The sequence below is a fragment of the Leptosomus discolor genome, chromosome 4, assembly GCF_034619465.1.
Source record: "Leptosomus discolor isolate bLepDis1 chromosome 4, bLepDis1.hap2, whole genome shotgun sequence".
NCBI classification, from domain to species: Eukaryota; Metazoa; Chordata; class Aves; order Leptosomiformes; family Leptosomidae; genus Leptosomus; species Leptosomus discolor.
In genome coordinates this window covers 38,971,479-38,991,849 of record NC_141394.1, presented here as the reverse complement: position 1 = coordinate 38,991,849, position 20,371 = coordinate 38,971,479, and the positions used below count along the sequence as shown (strand labels likewise).

General features: G+C 43.2%; 2 protein-coding genes across 3 annotated transcripts in view; one reads left to right on the top strand and one right to left on the bottom strand.

Moving 5' to 3' along the window:
* CLCN3 (Cl-/H+ antiporter 3) overlaps window positions 1-5,903 on the top strand; it is a 68,227-nt gene extending 62,324 nt beyond the window's left edge. The window contains exons 13-14 of one of the 2 annotated variants that reach the window (XM_086464781.1): window positions 1,153-1,228; window positions 2,910-5,903. In XM_086464781.1, the coding sequence (XP_086320907.1) occupies window positions 1,153-1,228; window positions 2,910-3,068 (235 nt within the window). In that variant the 3' untranslated portion in view covers window positions 3,069-5,903. The remainder of the gene's footprint in view (window positions 1-1,152; window positions 1,229-2,909) is intronic. The other variant, XM_009961871.2, reaches the window with a different exon arrangement.
* Window positions 5,904-7,525: 1,622 nt separating this feature from the next.
* HPF1 (histone PARylation factor 1) lies at window positions 7,526-15,879 on the bottom strand. The gene is made up of 8 exons (XM_086464488.1): window positions 15,823-15,879; window positions 14,506-14,665; window positions 12,758-12,944; window positions 12,157-12,255; window positions 10,959-11,109; window positions 10,165-10,252; window positions 9,377-9,549; window positions 7,526-7,657 (listed from the first exon to the last, which is right to left on the bottom strand). Exons 1-8 carry the CDS (start codon window positions 15,877-15,879, stop codon window positions 7,526-7,528), a joined length of 1,047 nt encoding a protein of 348 aa, XP_086320614.1.
* Between the last annotated feature and the right edge of the window lie 4,492 nt (window positions 15,880-20,371).

Sequence of the window (20,371 nt, the reverse complement as noted above, 5' to 3'; positions counted from 1 at the left end):
TGGGGAAAGGACAGCATGATCTGGCACTTAGAAGTCAGTGCAGGCATGCCATTATTCTTGTTTGGGGGTGGAAATTTGAACTGATAAAACTTCAATGAAGAGTATTTACTGTGATGATTTTTTTTTCTTAGTTTCTATTGTGACTGAGTGTTCAAACATTGATATTGATGTTGAAATGGACTCTTAAAGAAAGCTCCATCGTGAGAAGCTATGTCAAACTGTACTATAATTTTTAAATTATTTTATGATAAAGAAGCAGCAAGTATGCATGGCTTTAATAATTTGCTGTTTTCAGACAGTCATATTTGTCCTACTTCAGTTTACAAACTTGTGATATTCCATGAGCACACTGTCCATTGCAACAAGATCAGATAGTAAATACTAGTACTAGCGGCATTTAGCCATGGCATATAGCCACGTGGACATCAAGGACTTACCTATATCTTGGCAAATTTCCTGTAAATTGAATATTCCCACATAAAGGCACGCATCAACTTACTGGTTCCAATCCAGATCGGAACAGGAACTGTGCAGAAGTTGGTGGTGATGACAGAGAGAGATATGTAAACTCTGAGCCTCACTCTTCCTAATTTGTGCCAGAATATCCATTCTAGGAGTTGCTGTTGATTTATACTGGCATGAATGAGGAATTTGTCTGTTTCTAGGGTCACCAGATAGCCCTGCTCTATAGTGCAGCTTCAAACCTCAATTGCTATGACTTTACACAGTTATTACTTTGTTTGTCTGCTGTGGCTTGTTAAAATGTGAATAATTATCTGTATGTGTGAGGAGAAATAACTATTAAACAAAGGAAATAAAGTAGATTTTAGTTTCAGTGCCTCTAAAACCTGAAGAGATGTGAATTTGGGGAGAAGGGATGAAGTATGCTTCCCTGACATGTACGTACTGCTCTGGAGTGGTTGAAGATGCAGTTGTGTTCAGCGTTTTGGGAGAAAAAGGAAAAAGGCAATGTCTGGGGAAGGGTACTGACTTTCAAATCACTTTTCATTTAATTATCTCATTAGCTTTCATGCAACCATTCTCTTTTTTTTGTTTTGTTTTTAGTTTTGCTCTAATCCTTTTTCATTATGATTAGAACTTCTTTTAATTTGATTTCACACGCAGTTATTAGCATAACATGATCTGTTTCAGGATTGTCTTGGGGATCATCACAAAGAAGAACATATTAGAGCATCTCGAGCAACTAAAGCAGCACGTCGAACCCTTGGTGATTAGATATATCAGATCTCATAATTAGACACATTAGAAGTCAGGAGGCATGAAACTTGTGAACTGTTCAGGGCTTTTCTGACATCAGCTGAACAATGAAATCATCTTATGCTAAAAATTGTATTAAACCATAAAACAATATGTGCAAAATCCTTTCGTAGAAATTAAGCTGTTAATATGGACATACTGTTAGTCACAACATTAAAGGAAAGTAAACAACAGAGTTTCTGATCTTTTTGTTCTTGAGATCACAGAGATCCATCTAGTTGATCTGATTTCCCCAAGTGGGAGAGCACACAGCTAGGAATACTTTGTCCCTGTCTAATGCAAATCAAGATTTTTGTATATGCCAGTTTCTTTTTCTCAGTTTGACAGCTTTAAATAGCTGTTAAATAGCAAAGTAAGTATCATGTCTTTTGAGAAGCAAAGCCAAGCATGTTTTTTAATGTATCACAGGATTAGATCTTCCCTGTAATCCCCCTTTATCAACATAATTTTTTAAAAGTACTCTTATTTTTAGAAAAGTCCTGTGGTTTTACGTAAAGTCCTGTAATTCTGCTGCTGTTACCTACAGCAATTAATGTATTCCTTTATAAAATGTTCAGTGATACCCTAAGCCACTCAGTGGCACGCTGCTGTGTCGACTATCAACTTCAGAATCTAGATACTGTTTTAACCATGATGTTGTGAACTAACCTTAGATAGATGGTAGACTTTGTCTTAATTTGGACATAGGTCACTAGTTACATCTCTACTAAACATACCCACCAAGTTTAGCTGCTTATGTGCAAAACATGCTGATTATGTTCTCATTTTATGCTAATATTTCACAAGTATTTCATGCGTCCTTTAATAAGAGAAAACAAAATGTACTAACCAGAATAACAAGGGCAGCAGCTCATTCATTCTGCTCTTTGCTTCTCCTGTGATATTATCCTTTTGGACAGTCTCACCCTTTTTGATATTTTGCAGTTATAATTTTAAAAGCCATGAAGACCCTGTCATAAGAGCACAGTATCTAAATTGGAAAAAGAAAATTTTATTATTCACAGTTTATTTTGTAAAGCTGTGAACTCCAAAACCTGGTTAACTGTTGTTTATTTTACAAAAGTTTCATGGCCAATACAGTGTGCTCCTATGAATACATTCAGCCTGAGCCAGTGTGTCAGACTGGAAGGATCCTTGCGATTTAAAAATGGAGGGGAGTCTGATTTGCTCTTAGGCTTTTGGGCCATCAAGCGGTGCGTCACTCCTGATGGCTAGGTTGGAACATGCCTCCCTTATGAAATGGGATCAATATCACTTCTTTTTCATACCTCCTTTTTCTTTGTCCCTCTTTGTTACTTTTTTGTTGGCATACGCTAATCAAAATTCCATTTTTTGTAGAAACAAAAAGTTAAATAAAAATTGTCATGGGCTTTACTTGCATTACTTGTATTTCATTGAAATGGACTACAGCTGTCAGAGACCATCTGATATGGTGTCTCAGCATTGCTATCTTTTAACAAACCGGTGGTTCCTCAATATTTTGATGAATAAAATGTTTTTGTTTAAATAAGAAAATCAGGCTGTTTACTTTTGCTCTACTCCTGTCAACAAAAAGGACTTGGCTACAGATTTGTTCTGCTTTATTATTTTCCTGCTTGGATTAATACTGATCTTCCATTTATCCTTTCCAGGCGCCTCCTTGGCATTATAACAAAAAAAGATATCCTCCGTCATATGGCCCAGACGGCAAACCAAGACCCCGCCTCAATAATGTTCAACTGAAACCCATAGCTGAGGAGAGAGAGGAAATGGAAGAGGAGGTTCATTTGTTGAATAGCACAACACTTTAGTCTGGGGGATACTTCCAAAACCAGAGACGAGAGCTGGGTTTTTGCATAACAGTGCTGCTGGAAATCAGGAGTTGGTCTGGGGGAGTATGTGGCGAGGAGGAAGGCTGATGGGAGCGTGGGAAGGGAGAGCTGCTGTCCTGCACTGGATGCGTCCCGAGACGTCAGGTCTGCCATGATAGTGCAGTGGGTGAACCGTACGAGGTGGCGCAATTCTCCAGCCCCAGCCTGGTGCTTCAGCATTGAAGAGATGTGTTACTAGTCCCTGTTTCTGGAGGGATCGTTCTGAATTGAGCTATCTTTGGAGACTGAAAGGTCTTGCCCTTTTCACCATTGAAAACTGTTGTGTTAACTCATGAAACGTATTAATTATTACACGTCACCTTTCTACATTCCAGAAGAGCTTTATTTCTCTCTCTCCTGAGCCGTAACAAAGCCTCTTTAAAATTGGTGTGCCCTTTTGAAGCAGTTGTTTCTCATATTGAGATGTACTGTGAGTTCCTGAGGTTCGATCACAAGAAGGGAGGTTTTTCTTGTGCCATTAAACGCGTGCGTTCGTACATCATTAAATGCTTGGGGCAGTACAGATCCACCGTGACAAAAACAGATTGAACAGGTAATACCTTGCAAGAACCATGCGAGACTTCTTTCAACCCATGTACTGTCGTGATATGAGAAAGATTAAAACCAGATGAAACTAGCGTTTCAAAGAAAAATACTGGTTTTGCTGCAGAAAATATCAATAATGTGACCTGGTCTTATGCAATTTTTGTATTATTGGAGACACTATGATATATACCAATGTTGTGCAGTATAAGGAAAAATACTGCTAATCTACTAGTTAAGAGCTGGAACAATTCTGTATACATGTATCTGGTAAAAATTGCATGCTACAACACTGGAGATCTTTTTTCCCCCCCTGTAAAATTTCAGAACAGTCATTTTTATTTTTTCTTCATCACAAAAGACGTTCCACTGCTGACATGGTAGGAAGAAATGTAACTCGTAACTTGCACTAAATGTATATTATTTTTCTTAAAGTTTTACCATTCTTTATTTATATTTATATGGATTAAAAATCTATTAAATATGAATCAGTTAATATCTCACATAACTAATTACCTTTTTAATGTGATTTTATAGAATAATTCATAATCCTCTGCAAGTAAGGGAGGATTAGCAAATGTTTACAACTAGATGAAGAGTTTAAACAAAATTGTTTCTTTTGTGATCCAGTGTGCATATAAGATCATTTTCAAATGTAACTTTCACTGCCATTACCTTGAGATTTCCTTTACTAGCAGACAACTGGAACAGTAATATTAAAATTTTATTTAAAAAAACTGCAGGGTTTTAAAAATAACTGGAAGAAAGCAACTATGATTATTAGATTGCTTTTGCCCTTTTTTTTTTCTCCCCAAGTTTATAGAGGTGTAGATGGTATGAGGCACAGAAGATGAGCAGCAGGGCAGAATCGAATCCAGTACTTGAAACTTTGGCAGGACTTTAAAATTCAGCAGCAGCACACAGGCTAGCAGGTGAACTGACAGATCCCTGACGCCTTTTTTTTCTTTCTGGTCACTAGATTAATTTGTTTCATATTCATTTTATCAAGCCACCACCACCCCAAACACAAGTAGAGGAAATAAGGCCATATGCTATAAGTCTAAAGTAGGGAGGAAAAAATGGAGGAATCTGGCTGACAAAAATCATGCTTTATAATACAGGGTTAGATAAAATTTCCTTCTTTCAACAGTTATGCGCATGAGACTGCAAATACATAAATGCTAAAAGTCTGAAGTCATAATCATAGGTATGGTATCTCTGAGGCATTCATCACAGTTACCTCAAACGTCTTTATTTGCAAAGTACTCGGTAGGATTTTTATCTTGAGTACAGTAACATACTGAACCGAAATTTAATGCCTGTGCTTAAGTGCTCTGCTGAATTTTTACCGATTTTTTTTCCGAGTCTAAAACTGCCATCTCCATCTCATCATCTCATCTCTTGCAGCAACTGGAACCATAGAAAGCGAATGTGCCATTTGGCTCGTGGTCATCAGCCACTGCGTTAAAAACGGGTTTGGAACTGAAAGAGGGAGCCAGGCTGTGTGGGCTCAAGCGCGCTGCAGTAACTAGCGGTATTCTTCCACAGCAGTCAGTGCTAGTGGTTCAGAATTTGCTCTGTTGTGTGAGGCTGAAGAAACTCCACAAAGAGCAGGATTGGGCCCATTTATAGAAGTCAGCTCTGGGAGCGGTCTGTGATGCCGATTTCTGTTTAATTTTTTTCTACGGTGGAAGAATATAAACACACTACACACATAAAAATTGCTTTAAATCAGTATGAAACCTCTGCCATGTCTGCTGTTCTCATAAAACACTGCTGTGTGTACTGTATTAACTTGCTCCTAATGGCATAGACTGTATGTCTGAATTAAAATACAGTTCACACCCCTGCTGTGTTTTACAATTTCAGCATGGATCCCGAGTGCTGCACATAAATTTTGCATCTGTTTGCTGCTCGCACCTGCTAAGCTTTCTCTGTGGACATTTAAAATGTCTTCTGGTAAACCTACGTAGAGGTTCTGATAATGAAGTACGTGTGCCTGTGCTGTGCAACAGAAGTTTTCTAACGTGAAATTTCCAGCGCCTTACTCAAGTTACTAATTTGAAACAAAATGTGGTGGATGGGAGGGGGAAAGTGTCAGCTTTTTTTTTTTTATTTTTTAAACCATTCAGTTACTGGTTCATGAAGAATGCATTATTTGTTAATCTGTGATGTTGCCTAGAGCTGTATTTAATATTGATCTTAATGTTTTTATTTATAATAGTGTGGTAGAGCTGCATATCATTACAGTAAAAATTCTGATTACTGTGATGATTTAATCAAACATTAAAAACTTCTGTATGACCATTTACTGTTCTGTCATGTCTTCTCTTTGTTTTCACAAACACTATTTGTGTTGATTTTTGTATGTATTTTCCCTGAAAGAAAATGAACAGCTAGGAGTTTTGCATACAAAACTAGTAAGCAGGTAACAAAGAAAAGAATGAATTTTAGGAGGAGATGCAGTCCTTGTATTGCCTTGTGTTTGGCTAGATCAGTAGCCAAATGAACTCAAACAGATCAGTATTAAGTTGGTATTTTTTCCAAAACAGACATTTTGAAACGTTTTAATTATAGAGTAAGTTGGCTTTCTGCTTTAAAATAGTGAAAGCATCATTCATTTTTAACTATCTAAAATTCAAATTATGTAGTTTCTACACAGTATGTTTTTAGTACCTCTGGTTTTAAAAAGAAAAAAAGGGAAGTTGGACAATCTGTTGATGTATGTTCCTACCGTCACAGAATGGTTTAGGCTGGAAGGGACCTTTCAGGGTCACCTGCTTCAGCCCCCCTGCAGTCAGCAGGGACATCTGTAGCTACATCAGGTTGCTCAGAGCCCCGTCCAGCCTGACCTTGAGTGTTTCCAGGGATGGGGCTTCTACCATCTCTCTGGGCAGCCTGTGCCACCGTCTCATCACCCTCATTGTAAAAAATTTCTTCCTTGCCTCTAGTCTAAATCTGCCCTCTTTTAGTTTACAAGCATTACCCCTTGTCCTATTGCAAAAGGCCCTGCTAAAAAGCCTCTCCCAATTTAATGAGGTACAGCACTTCAGTATTTTTTCAGTTGATGTAACAGTTTTCCTTCTCAATTAGAAATTAATAGGTAAGACTGGAAAATACATTTTTGCAGATTTTTCCTATTTAAGTAACAATGCACAAGGTGAGTATTTTTTTACTGGTATGAGTTACAGGGCATTAACAGAAGTTGGAGTGGTGACGTGAACCCCTGCGAGAGAAGCTAAACCGAGGTGTGCCGGCAGGCCTGTTGAGCAGGGGCGAACGGGACTTGTCCGGGGCTTTTCTGCACCGTTCCTTCAAGCGGCTGCCCAAGAACAAAACCCCAGCGGAGCAGTCAGAAAAGAGCACAGTGGGCCAGTGAACTTGAAAACAATTAATTTGCATCTTGTACAAAATCAGACCGAGGCTGTTTTTAGAAGGGGAGATCAGTGAACAGAAGGGGTGGCTGGGGCTGGCTCACCGGCCGTGGACCGTACCGTCGGTTTGCTGGGTTTTAACCCCGTTTGCTCCCCGTTGGCACAGGCAGGAGGAGGGCCAGTGCCGGTAACACGGCCAAGGGCGAGGAGGGAGCGGGGCGCGGCGGGTGTCAGCGAGCCGCTGGGGGCGGCTGTATTCCCCCGGCCTGGCCCGCCTCGGGCCGGGCCAAGCACCGCGGCCCCGCTCCCGCCGGCGCGGGCGGCCAAGCTTAGCCCCGCCCGCCGCAGCAGCGGCAGGTGACACCGCCATGACGGCAGCCCCGCCGGGCGGGGAACGGCTTCGCGGGCGGCGCGGCCAGGCACGGAGCAACGGCGAAGGCGCGAGCGCGCGCACGACAGCCGCCCCGAGGCCCGCCCGGCTCAGGGCGCCAGCTGGTCCAGCCCCTCCTGCCGCCGGCGGGCCAGGTGCGACTCGATGATCTCGGCGAAGCGGCTCCTCTGCAGCAGGGTGTAGGCCAGCGGCAGCAGCTGCCCCACCGTCTTGTGGAAGTACTGTGGGCGAGAGGGAACACAAGGAGGGCGGTGTTGGCGCCGCCCGGCTTCGCCCCGCTCACGGCTCCCCCGCCGCCCCAGCCCGGCCGGGCGGGGCACCTGCGCTGCCGCCCCAGAGACCGGCGCCTGCTGACCGCCGTGCAAGAGGGCGAGCTGCCGTTAGGGCCCGCACGCGTCCGCCCCTCGCACCCCACAGCTGGGGGGTCCGCCGTGGCACTCGCAGTAACCGCTTCAGTGCTTCGGACGTATAAAAGTAGCACCTGTGACGGCTCGGCACGCGTAAGCCCACCGTACCTCTCCCATGAAGGGGAAGAGGTTGAAGCCCTTGCCCCCACACCAGTGTCTCTCCCGGGGACAGCCAGGAGAGAGCAGCTCCCAGGGCCCGCAGACAGGCACAAACACCAGGACCAAAGCCCCCGCTGTATGTAGGTGTGAAGCCACTGTTTTTCCTTTCTGTTTACTAAACTAGAAAACAAAGCAAGGTTTTTATTTTTAGAAAACAGCTGCAAAATGACAGCTTTTTCAGACTGCTGCACAAGACAGACACTGGGACACGTCTCAGTATTGTACAGACATGATTTGTCATTGCAGGAGTTTGTCACTGGTTAATCTCATGTGCCAAGAAGCACAAAGAGAGAAAGATGGGGGTTTGCCTCCACCTACTTGGCCAACTGGAAGTAACTTTTCCTTCACAGCCATTCCAGGTAGATGTAGGGAGGAACTGAGCAGCTGCAGCAGCAGTCACTGGAGGAAGGGTCCTAAATGAGCAGGGTGCCAGAGCAAAACACAACCCTTTCTCAGACACTGCTGGGAAGTCACAAGAGCATGGCCAGACAGCTAAGAAACACATCAGTAATTCAACAGTGCGTGGACAGAGTGGGGAATTTTCCTTCATTTCAGTGGCTAAATATTTTAACTCATGTTTAGCACAACTTTTCTGGGCCTACATTTAGTATTGCAAGATTTTTATCTTTCTACATGATGACCTGGAGCACTCCTTACCTAACACCGGATTTACTAAAAGCAGCTACTTGGCATGGGTTTTCTATCACCACCCATTCATACCACACTGATGCTGAAGCTACTTTGTCTGCCATTTCCTAGCCATAGATCTACTCCAGCCGTGACCCTTTTCATCAGTGGGGCAGTGGCTAATACAGAACAAAAAGCGGGAAGTAGAATGTTTTATGTGATTAGGCGCTAGTAAGTCCATCACCGTATTTATGATACTCCTTGTTAACACAGAAGCAGGGACACCTGGTGGGGTCTGTCACCCTGCGTCGGCAGGCTGCTGACCCAGGATCAAGCTTTTTCAGCTGGGGTTACTATGAACATCAGTCTGTTTCTTGATCCAGTTGGGTGCTTGCACCCCATCTAAGCAGCTGGCGTTGGGTGGCTGTAGCTATTCAGTGTATCTGGACTGTACGCTCGGCATTTTTAGGAGTCTAATGACAATTCATTGTCTTACGCACATCAAACCTCAACAGCTAAATGCTGCTTAAATGTTTCTGGATCACAGGGTTGTGCTTTCACACAAGCAATTTCAAATTCAACGTGGAATGGTGTCATAAGCGTGACTTCACGAATTCAGAATATTCTTGTAGACTTTCAGGATTTCTAGGGATAATTATGCAATACAGTTGGGAATAAGGATCTACAACTCAGAACAACTCCTGGTCCCTGCATAATTTTGTGAAGGATGATTGTTGCAGTACTCACGTGTGATCCATAGCAGAACAGGTCCATACCCAGCTCATACCCCATTCCGTAGTCGCATTCATCATTAGCAAACTGAACAAAGGTCAGCATTTCTTGAATGGGTGCAAAGGCCTTCAGTCTCTCATCATCAGTAGGAGCATCAACAATGGCCTTACATATTTTCTTAAGATTAGCTGCAAAAAACAAAAGCAGAAATATTTAGATGTTTGAATGAAGACATTTCATATTGCACAGAAGTCGTTTGTGGCAAAACCATACCTGTGTGTCATGCTTAACAGGAAGACTAAGTGGGCACACCCTGAGCTGCTGGTGAAAAAGCTTCCCTCTTTCCTTTGCTGCTCATTCTCACCCCACGTCCGTCTGTCTCAGTTCCCCACCCAGAGGCAAGCACGTGTGTGCTGAACTTGCATCAGGGAACTGATCCTGGTTACAACAGCACTGGTGGAAGAGCGGCAATAAGAAATGCACCCACAGACCCCTGGACGTAGATCGGTTTTCTGGGCCTATCTCCTGCATGGCTGTGCCAACACAGAAGAGAAGGTCATCTAAACTACTGCCTCAGGAATTATTATTTCAGATTTAACACGTTTCATTGATTCTCATCTGGCTCATTTAAAGCAAATACTTTTGAGCTCAAGTGCTACGGTTAAGACTTCTGCCTTTTACTCCTACCGCTCATATTCTCCAAGCAGGAATTATGAATGCAGTTTGGTTTTTGTGGAGTAGCTGTGCGACTGGAGGTTGTTTACCTAAATAAAGCATAAGAATACAGTAAACAAGATATTTACCATTTGTTTCGGGAAGTTCCCTGTATCCGACATCATTTTTGTCTACAGGAACAACGAGGCCTGCTCCATGAAAGGCTTTGGTCACCACCTGAACAGAGAGACCGGAAAGTCACTCACAGGACTGCAAATCAACACTGTGACATAAACCCACTCACCTCACCAATGACATTAACACGTCAACGCTGGTGGTCAAACCTAATACAGTATCCAGGCTCCAGGACATCAGCTTAGTTTCAAATTATACAGTAGTTTAAAATAGCTGGAAACTCGGTTTCAGTCAAGTTCTGAAATCTAGGAATCCTTGCGGTCACTTGTGCAGCACTGCACGACTTTTGTTTAGTCACCTCCTACCATAATCACTTCTGATAGGGATGTGAAAAACCTCTATTACCAATTTGTATCATCCTTCATTTGTCCTGTTTCCAGTAGATCCAACCCAACTGATTACATCGGTCTTCACTTTGAAGCAGTTCTCTCCACGCTCCCCATTTGTTTTAGTTTTTAGACTATTTCCCTTGTTTTTTCTTTAGTGGAATGCCAAGCTATGGTTTACATGAGTATTTTGATTTAATCTACACAAGTGTTTTGATTTAATCCTGTTATTTGGAACACACTTATATTAATCTCCCCTGTCCTGAAGTTTTATAGAGAGCGCTGATGAGCTCTGGAAATTCCTAAATGAAGCATCCTTACCGACTAGAAGGAGGAAAGACAAAAAATAAAAGAAACAGGAAAGTAAATGAAAAAAAGTTTAACAGAACTTAGTTTTCTCCAGTGGATCATGAAAGTCATACTTTCTTATCTCTCTGTTTCATCTTCATGGTTTTCTGTTCCAGAGAATAACCCAGTTCTTTTGCTGTTCTTGTTAGTTTTTCATCTATGTCTTTCAAAATAGCATTTTTCTTTTTATCAGTCACTTCCTGAAGTTTTTTTGACAAAAATAATCTGCAAACAGAAGAAACATGTTGTAAAAGCGCTTAACAGAGAACAAACCAACGAACAGCCTTCTAATCACTAAACCTCCCAATCTTGTAATGAAGATCAGCCGTCATGGGTTTATTTATACACACAGATTCAGGAATGCAAGCCTCTTAGCAAGAAGAAAGAAAAGAAGTTTGGCACGGACAGTATTTCAGCCTTTCCTATCTTTATTTGCATTACAATATAGTTCATGCAGCCTGCAGGTGCTGAAGGTTCTCCTGCACTCAGTAGCTGCTCATCTTTCTATCTTAGGAGTTCAGTTTGCTGCCTCAGTGCTCTATACACTATTTGTCATCCCAGTCATGCACATAAATACATATTTATGAGTTTCATCATGGTGCTTTCAAAACAAATGCCCTCGTTTAACTTGGCACTGCACAAGGGTTCTTCTGCAGCAGCGTTCCTTCAGGACGCTTTCACTTACTGACACGTGTCTGTCCTTGGAGGCCTTTCTAACTAACAGGGGATGAAATCTGTTGTTTGCATTCATGATGCAGGACCACGTAAAGCCTCATGAATCATACAGAATTACATATCCACACCAATGTTATCCTGTCCCAGGTGACAAATGGTACGTCTTGTAGTTAGTCATTACATACAAACCCAGTGTATTTTTACATAGCCCAGAACAAGAGCTAGATGTACTCATTTCGTACGATACTCAGATTTCTTTCACTGCTGTTTGAGATACCCATTCTTTACCTACAGAGTATTTTAACACACCCAGTGGGCACTTTTTTCTCTTATAGAGCCTATCCCTGCCAATATATTTAAAGAACAAAATAATTAACACTTGCCTACTTTACCTGTAAAAGGAAAACACTGTCAAGAAGCCTATTAAGGCTTCTGAGAGTACCTTAAAACTTCCTAGCAGGAGCAGAAAATAAGTGAGGGCTTCTTGACAGAGAAAGATACGTAGTGAGTTAGGTGCATTATTCCACAGCACATCTCCCAATTAATAGTTTATCTTCTACTCCACTCTTTATAAATAAAAGTAATTATGAATCTTACTTGACTGCGGCAAAGACATTATCACCAACTTGTGAAATCACACAGCCCTTCTTAGCTTCATTGGCACCAACCCACACTGGAAGCTCATCTGGCACATCCCTATTTATGAAAAAGTACACACAAATAGTCAAGTTTCTCCTATTTCAAAGCAAAATTAATTTTTCTTCTCACCATGGTGCCACCTCCTTCAGAAACTTAGCAGGAAACGACCTTAGATACAAAGCTCTAAAACGTTACAGCAGGGCTTTCAAAGGAGCTTGTATCAACACACATACAGAGAATACACGTTCCTTTGTTTCATAAGGCTTGACTTTTTTTTTTTTCCTAAGTATCATAGCAAAAGTTAAAGATTAGTAAATGAAGGTGCCCTGGAGGGTTGGGGGAGGTAGTTTAAAAAATATTTAAATCTAATCTTCAACTCAAATATCTGTGATCTTTTTAAATAAAAGATCTCAACCCGTGTATTAATATTCTACTACAGAAGAGTAAGATTCTTGTTTGGTGATAGCACACAACTTTCAAACCCTGCCTCATGGAAAAAAAGAGGAGAAAAAGTCACACATAATTGTAGTCCAGCAAGAGCATATATTAAATGAAATACCTGAAGTATCCCATGTGATACTGTGTTTTGGTATCCCCGACAAGTATAGTCTGGAATTCTGGGGGATCATAGAAGAACCTCCAATGAAGATTGAAGTCCAGATCTGTTGATTTTGCTTTTTTGTGTTTTCCAGCAAGAATATCATATGGTCCAACCAGCGTAAGTCCAACACTTGACGCAAGTGCATCTGAAAAGCAAAGCATGAGCTGGTTTACCTCCTGGTGGGAGCAGACCTAAATGAAGAAGTTCCTGTGTCACTCGGGCATGAAAAGCTTCCATAAATCCAAACAGTCACTGTTTACCAGACAAGGAAAGCCAAGACATTCTTTTATTCAGCCAGCTTTCATTCAAGAGTTAGGTTAGTACCTCGCAAGCAGTAGCCGTCAACAGTTCAATGTTCGGTGTCCCTTGGGGTCAGTACTGGGACCAGTGCTGTTTAATATCTTCATCAGTGACGCAGACAGTGGGACTAAATGCACCCGCAGCAAGTTTGCCAATGACACCAAGCTGTGTGTGCGGTTGACACGCTGGCTGGAGGGAAGGGAGGCTATCCAGAGGGACCTGGAACAAGCTCGAGAAGTGGGCCTGCGTGAACATCATGAGGTTCGACATGGCCAAGTGCAAGGTCCTGCGACTGGGTCAGGGCAATCCCCAGTATGAACACAGGCTGGGGGATGAGTGGATTGAGAGCAGCCCTGCAGAAAAGGACTTGGGGGTGCTGGTGGATGAAAAACTGAGTATGAGCCAGCAATGTGCGCTCATAGCCCAGGAAGCCAATTGCATCCTGGGCTGCATCAAAGGAAGTGTGGCCAGCAGGTCGAGGTGGGTACTCTACCCCTCTGCTCCACTCTGGTGAGACCCCACTGGGAATACTGTGTCCAGTTCTGGGACCCCCAGCATAAGAAAGACATGAACCTGCTTGAGTGAGTCAAGGGGAGGGCCATGAAGATGATCAGGGTCTGGAGCACCTCCCCTATGAGGACAGGCTGAGAGAGTTGGGGTTGTTCAGCCTGGAGAAGAGAAGGCTCTGGGGGGACTTTCGAGCGGCCTTCCAGTACTTAAAGGGGGCCCACAGGAAAGGTGGGGGCATTCTTTTCAGCAGGGCCTGCTGTGACAGGACAAGGGGTAATGTTTGTAAACTAAAAGAAGGTAGATTCAGACTAGATATACGAAGAAATTTTTTAAAATGAGGGTGGTGAAGAGGACAACACTGGCACAGGCTGCGCAGAGAAGTGGTAGAAGCCCCATCCCTGGAAACATTCAAGGTGAGGCTGGACTGGGCTCTGAGCAACTTGATGTCCCTGCTCACTGTGGGGGGGTTGGACTAGAAGGCCTCTAAAGGTCCCTTCCGGCCCAAACTATTCTGGGATTCTATGATTCTAAAAGAAACTGTCATTTCTGGAGCACTGTTATATAATAAATCTGGGGAAGTTAAACCTGGATTGATATGAGGAAACTTCAGTTCCATACTAAACATTTTAAATGTACTTGCAAGAAAGGCAGACTTAGACAGTGTTTAGTCCCTTCGTATTACACGATTTAAGTAACTGTATTTCAAACACCTTGAAGTGTACCAACCTCTTTGTGATTATCTCCAGTATTCTTGTTTACACTTACGTAAATATCCTGAATCTTAACCAAAAACTGAAGCAGCATTAGAATGCATATGACCACCTCCAGTTTGTCTGCCTTAAGGCTGTTTTTGAGAGCAAAAGTTAGAAAAGGCAAAAAATATTTTAAAAACCCACCACTTGGTTTCTCAGGATCTAGTTCCTCACAAAACTTCCAAAACTGGTAGAAGTCTTCAGGCAGTCTAAGCCGATAGCATGTTTCTGCTTCTTGACGAAGACCATCAGGGATATCTGCCTGACCTGACCTTCTCTTCTTGACATCTCCATTTCTTTCACACTACATATAAAAAGGAACCAAAACACCAGAGTTCATTTAGTCGCTTTCTGTCAGTTCTACTGAAGGATTTTATAAAAGCTTCTGTATTGACGAAGGAACAATGATTAAGACCGTTAAGCCAGCATATATACTTATTAGAACATCCATTTTGGACAGAGTCCCTTAAAGGTGCATTATCTGAGACACGTGCTGAACATGTATTAAATAGCAAAGTGCTACTTTGATATTAATGGGTCAATATAACCAACAGAAGCACTTTTATTAGTTAATCAAGCAAAGCACTAAGCAATCCCAAAGTTTAATCTAAGTTCTACATTATTTTAAAATGACCATTTCCAATCACACAGCAGCTTGCATCCAAGAAACTCATGTGCTTTACAGAGAGCTGGAAGCAGAGATACCCATTTTGTCCTGTCTGGTTAAATGACACAACAAAAATCCTCCAAGTCTGAACTGCTCCGCTATTCAACATCTGAGCTGGTGCAGTTTACAGCATAGCATTTTAAAAGCGGCTTAAAGTTAAGCTGTTTTAAAAAACGATGTAACGTGAACCGAAACAGGCTAGGAAGTGGCCCATTCAAGCACGCATGCCACTAAAGCGGTAACCTCAGCTACTTCATTCCCACCTAAGGCTCCAAGAACTGGTAGGAATTATTAACCCCCGGCTTTGAAGAATAATAACAAAAATAAATAAATACAAAAGGCAAGGTTCCTTTTCTCTTGTGAGGCCAGCACAAGGAGGCAGACATTCACCTCTGAAGCGGGCCCCCCCCAGGGACTCAACCGTACCACGAAGGCCGTTCCCAGCCGCAGACGGGCAGGCGGAGGAGGTGGCTGCGGCGGTGGCTGCTGGTTGCAGCACACCTGAATGGCGGCGGGCACCCGCGAGGAGCCAGGCTAGACAGCGGCTCCCGGGCCGCAGAATGAGGGGCGCTGGGGCTTTCCTCAGACCGCAGCGAGGGGTGCGAGGCGGAGGCCTGGCGCTACGACAAGGCGTTCGCGCCGATTCAGGCCCTCGGAGCTCGGCCCCCGGCGCGAGGGTGCCTCAGGCCGCGGCTGCTGGTCCTTCAGGCCGGGGCCCGCTGCAGACCGGCGGCCCCCCCCACACCCACCCCGCCCCGCCTCGCCTCGCCCCGCGCCCGCCCGCTGACGGCCACCTGCTCGCCGGCCGGGCCCGCCGCCCCGCGCGGCCTCCGCTTCCCGCCACCTGTCATGCTCCCGCCGGCTGCATCGCACCCGCCCTCCCCGCCGCTTCCGAGGTCGTGCTCTGCGCCTCCACGCGTGCGCAGGCGGCGGCGCGCGCCCAACTGGCCACGCCCTCCCTCCCGCTGTCGCGCAACGGCCGGCGGCGGGCTTTTAAGGGCCGCGGCGGGGTGGCGGTATGGCCGCCGATAGGAGGGGCGGGGGGACACTCTCCCCGAGAAGGCCAGGAGGGAGCAGGTTAGCGGCTGCCTCAGGGAGAAAGGAGGGGCCCCGCTACCAGCCCCCGCCCGCCGAGGGGCCGGGACCCCAGGCCGAGGGGCCGGCGGCGGGGGCGCCCGGCGCCGCTCATTCCCCGTAGCCGCCTTGCTGCGAGGCGGAGGGGCGCTTTTGCGAGGGTCGTGCCCAGTTTTACACCTACGCCTGGGCTGTGGAGCCAGCCTGGTGGCAGCTGGCTGGCCAGGGAAGGAGCGGTGGAGGGGGGCAGGAGGAGGGGCCCCGCCGCGGCCTGAAGGTTGGAGCAGGCCCGCCGGCGTCTAGAGGGGGTAGAGGACGAACGCAGTTAACCCTGGCTGTTTCCCCGATGGTAGGTTAGCTCACCTCAGGACTGCCTATATACACATTCGAAGCTGACTTTTTTTTTTTACCCCGGTTACACGTACATCCAAATTCCTGTAATATGCATTAGGGCAGTGTATTGGGATGAGACAGAGTGTGTGTGGGAAGTTACCTGGATCAAATGTAGTTTTCCCTTCAGAACTAAACACTTAAGAGACAGAGGAAGTGATAGTTTTCAGTACACAGAAAAAGGAAAAGGAGCCCAGTCCCCTAAGCATCTGCTTTAGCATTTGACAGCTGCCAGGAATGTAAGTGTCATCGCATAATTTCTCTTCCAGTGAAAGAATCAAGTCAGCAGTGTGTAACATGCAGCAAGTGGGACACATTCCTCAGTTTAGAAAAGTACATTATTATATTATGCAACATTCAGTCCTTTAAGTATATTGCTGAAATACTTTGCGTAGAAAGCGCTCTAGAAAACCAGTAGCACAGAAGGAGGTGGTGGGAAGCTGGTTATATATAAACCTTCGCTGTTTTGTTTCAGCAAGTCAGATTGCTGTGGGTTTATTTAAAGAAACATAATGTAGTTTAGCTACAGGAATTCTTTCTGGTGTGCAGTGTGTGTTCAGCAAAGATGCATATATGGCAGAAATCCAGTGGTGGCTTTTATCTTGCAGTCCATTAAAGTTGTAAATATTTGTTGTGGTATAGGTTATTAGCTTACATCTAGGAATAAGCTGCAGTGCCTTTCAACCACCTATGACGTTGACAGTTATGCAACTAGTATAGCAGTTTGATAATTTTAAGTCTGTTTAAAACATTCACTATTAAGAGTTACACTCAACACCCCAGGAAACTTGATCCTGACTAATGATGTTTCCTGTCTGCAAAGACAGCTGGGCACTTCATAGAAACCATGGCTAATACCATGTAGATGCAGGTCAATCAGTGACAAAGTCTCCTCCTTCAGCTGGAAAAACTGTTGTTTAAATCAACATACATATTAAATTGTTTCCTTGCTAAAATCCTGCACACATAAGGAAGGAATATTAAATTTCAAATCCAAACCTTGTTTGAGGGATGGATTATATTACATCACCTGAGGTTAGGAAGAAACGAGGTACAAAAGCTCACTGAGAAACCACAAACCTAATTTTCTTCCTGAAAAGTATGAAGAGTACTGCCCTGAGGTTTCTTTCAGAAATGCTTTCTAATATTAGTCTCACACTGTAATTTCTAGTATACCGAACCTTAATCGTAGTAGAGGCTAGACAAAACGGCAACTGAAGGAATGACATTTTCCTCAGTAGCTTGGTGGAAAGTATTCTAGGTGACTTTAGAACAAAAGCCTACCTCCCTCACCCCATCACAAGTATCTGTTATCTATCCTAGCTTAGCTTACCAAATTCCAACCTCATGCAGCAAGTTGATTCAGTGACACAAAAGGCACCAGGATTTCCAATTTCAGCTAACAAATGCTAAGTTCTGTCACCCATTACTCTTTCAGGATAAGCTTCTTCCCTGCTGCAAGGTGAGGTTAATTAAGGAATTAACCTCACCTCCAAACCTGTAGCTTTGCAGATGTTTATCATGCTCTCCTGTTCTCCTCTTGGTGTTTAATGAAAGAAACTCTTCACTTAACCATTTTCAGTTCCACAATTACAATTTTACTAAGGTGAATGCAAAAGTGACATGGGAAGGATAGCCCAGGAGTGCCTCGTGACTTAGCCTAGAGTCTCACGTGTGTATTCCTGCCACATTTCCTTCTACTCAAAACAAGTAAATGAAGTCAGCATGAAAGCTTCTACCTTTATTTTGGGTCAAGAAGAAAACAGAACCTTTTTACAGGTGGAAAACTTTGAAAACTTAAGAGATTGACTTTGGCTTCTTACAATATTTTGCATTGTACCATTGAGAGAGAAGTAGTAGAAGCACAAAATAAACTTGCCGTGGCCCCATTTTAGATATGCCAGTATCTCACAAAGCAAAGCTATGCTGGAAGAAATGCAAGTTAACTAGAAAAACACTCCTGCATTGGCTTATTGGTAATATTAGTGCTCGGTCTCAAAAGCCTGACTTGGAGGGCCTTTACCATTTCACTGAAGATACAGCTCTTGTGAGCTCTATTGACGAAGTGATTTTTTTTTTTTTTTTTTATTCTTCAAACAAGCTATTCAAGTCTCTGAGAGCACCTCTCTTCTGAAATAGCCTGCAGTTTGACAATACCCAAGGAGAGAAAAAACACAGAATCCAGGAGGGAAGAAACTAAATCCTCTCCATCTGAGGAACAGAGTCATAATTTCCAGGCAGGTACCCCAGTCACTAGATTATATGTAGCAGTGTTTGGCTGTATTTAAGAGAAAATAGGCTTTTAAAAATATTTTTTATGTATGTATATATATATGTGTATAGTACAACTCATAATCCTTTTATACTTGTCTTCTAAACAATTTGGAATGAAAACCTCAAGAGAGTTAGGTAATGAAATGCCCAGTTGCCTCATCCCATCCCATCAGGCTTGAAGTATGAGGCAGATAGCTTAAGACCATGACGGTGGTTATGTTCAGAAGACTTAACTGCATGGCTGAGTAGATAAAAGGGGTATTTTGAAGTTAGATGTATCTAGTCTCAGGTGGCAGCCGATACGATATTTTCAGAATAGCAGTTTTGAGCTTAAGCACACGCTTTAGGTTTGATAAACCCTTTCAGTTACTCTTCAGTTAAGTCTGTCCTTATCAGTTCTTCTCTAAGTGTGGAAATAGATTGTGGGCTGCCACTGTACAAGCCCTTAAAAAAGAAACTATAAGATACTGAATGATTATTTAGTGCACCATAGTAGTTTTTTCATCTCTGTGAACAAGTGGTGACTCCATCTGTGTGTGTGTACCTCCAAATAATTGTTCTCACTTCTCAAGCCCTAGATTTGAAAAGCATATATAATTTGATATTGGTGGTCATATTGTCATTCATTCTGTTGACAACCTGTAAGGCTGTAACATGGAAGACTTTTTACAAAGAAGGATAAGCAACTAAAGCAGAATTTACGTTGCAGTATTTTAAAGCCCCCTCCTTCAAACTAGTGAGCATAGCCTTCTGTGTCTGTACTATCAGACTTCTGAGTCAGCATAAATGGAGATGATCCCAAGAGATTAATCTGCAAAGTAGCTTTATCGAGCTTCAAAGCCATCTGTATGATTACTCCTACTCTGCAAGGAGCCTTTTTTTTTTTTTAATTCGTAACTATGCAGTAACGGATTTTGTGAGAAACCACAGAACTGGAGTCTGTTGTCTTGAAACAAAGCTTTCCAGACCTGCTTACTCAAGAGCTGTGGTAGATACTTCCTGTGTATACATTTAATTTGCCCCTTAAGGTCACCAAGACCTTAGTGTGTCTTATGAGGATTTTTTCCTCTCCTGTGTCCATTTCCAAGATTATTGCTTAATATGCAAAGTTACCAAAGTATGCCCCATCCTATGACGAAATCTCAGTTCTTAATTTCAGAGTTTTATAGCTATTACTTATTGTGAAGAAAGCCTTCATGAGTTAAAAGCCTAGGCAAAAGGTTTGTCAGGTCGTAGATACTAGAAAGAAGGAAGGAAGACTTGCAGGGTAGTTGAAATCCAGTTTATGCTTCCTCATTGCCATTCACTCACTCATTTATGATCATAGCTTTCTTCCAGAGTTGATTGCTTTCCTCCCACCCCTTACAAGGTTCAGATTTCCTCACCTGTGAAAAATGTCAGAAATAAATTAAGCTGTGCTACCTAGATATTCTGTGCTGAGATGTTCCAGAGATTTATATTTAAGGAGAGAGATCTCCGTGAGACACAATATAGTCTAGTCTGCATTAGCAAGTTAGATGGAATGCAATGCATAATCTATTTTTCCCCACCCTTCATGCTTAGGTACTTTTTTAGGTAATTTTAAGAGTACCTAAGCAACAGTGG

What these genes read in the sequence shown, in the direction of transcription:
- HPF1 (XM_086464488.1), bottom strand. Translation starts at nt 15,879, where the DNA reads ATGACAGGTGGCGGGAAGCGGAGGCCGCGCGGGGCGGCGGGCCCGGCC. An exon ending in CGGGCCCGGCCGGCGAGCAG is followed by an intron (nt 14,666 to 15,822) that starts GTGGCCGTCAGC and finishes TTTTATATGTAG; the next exon opens with TGTGAAAGAAATGGAGATGT. An exon ending in AATGTCTTTGCCGCAGTCAA is followed by an intron (nt 11,110 to 12,156) that starts GTAAGATTCATA and finishes TTCTGTTTGCAG; the next exon opens with ATTATTTTTGTCAAAAAAAC.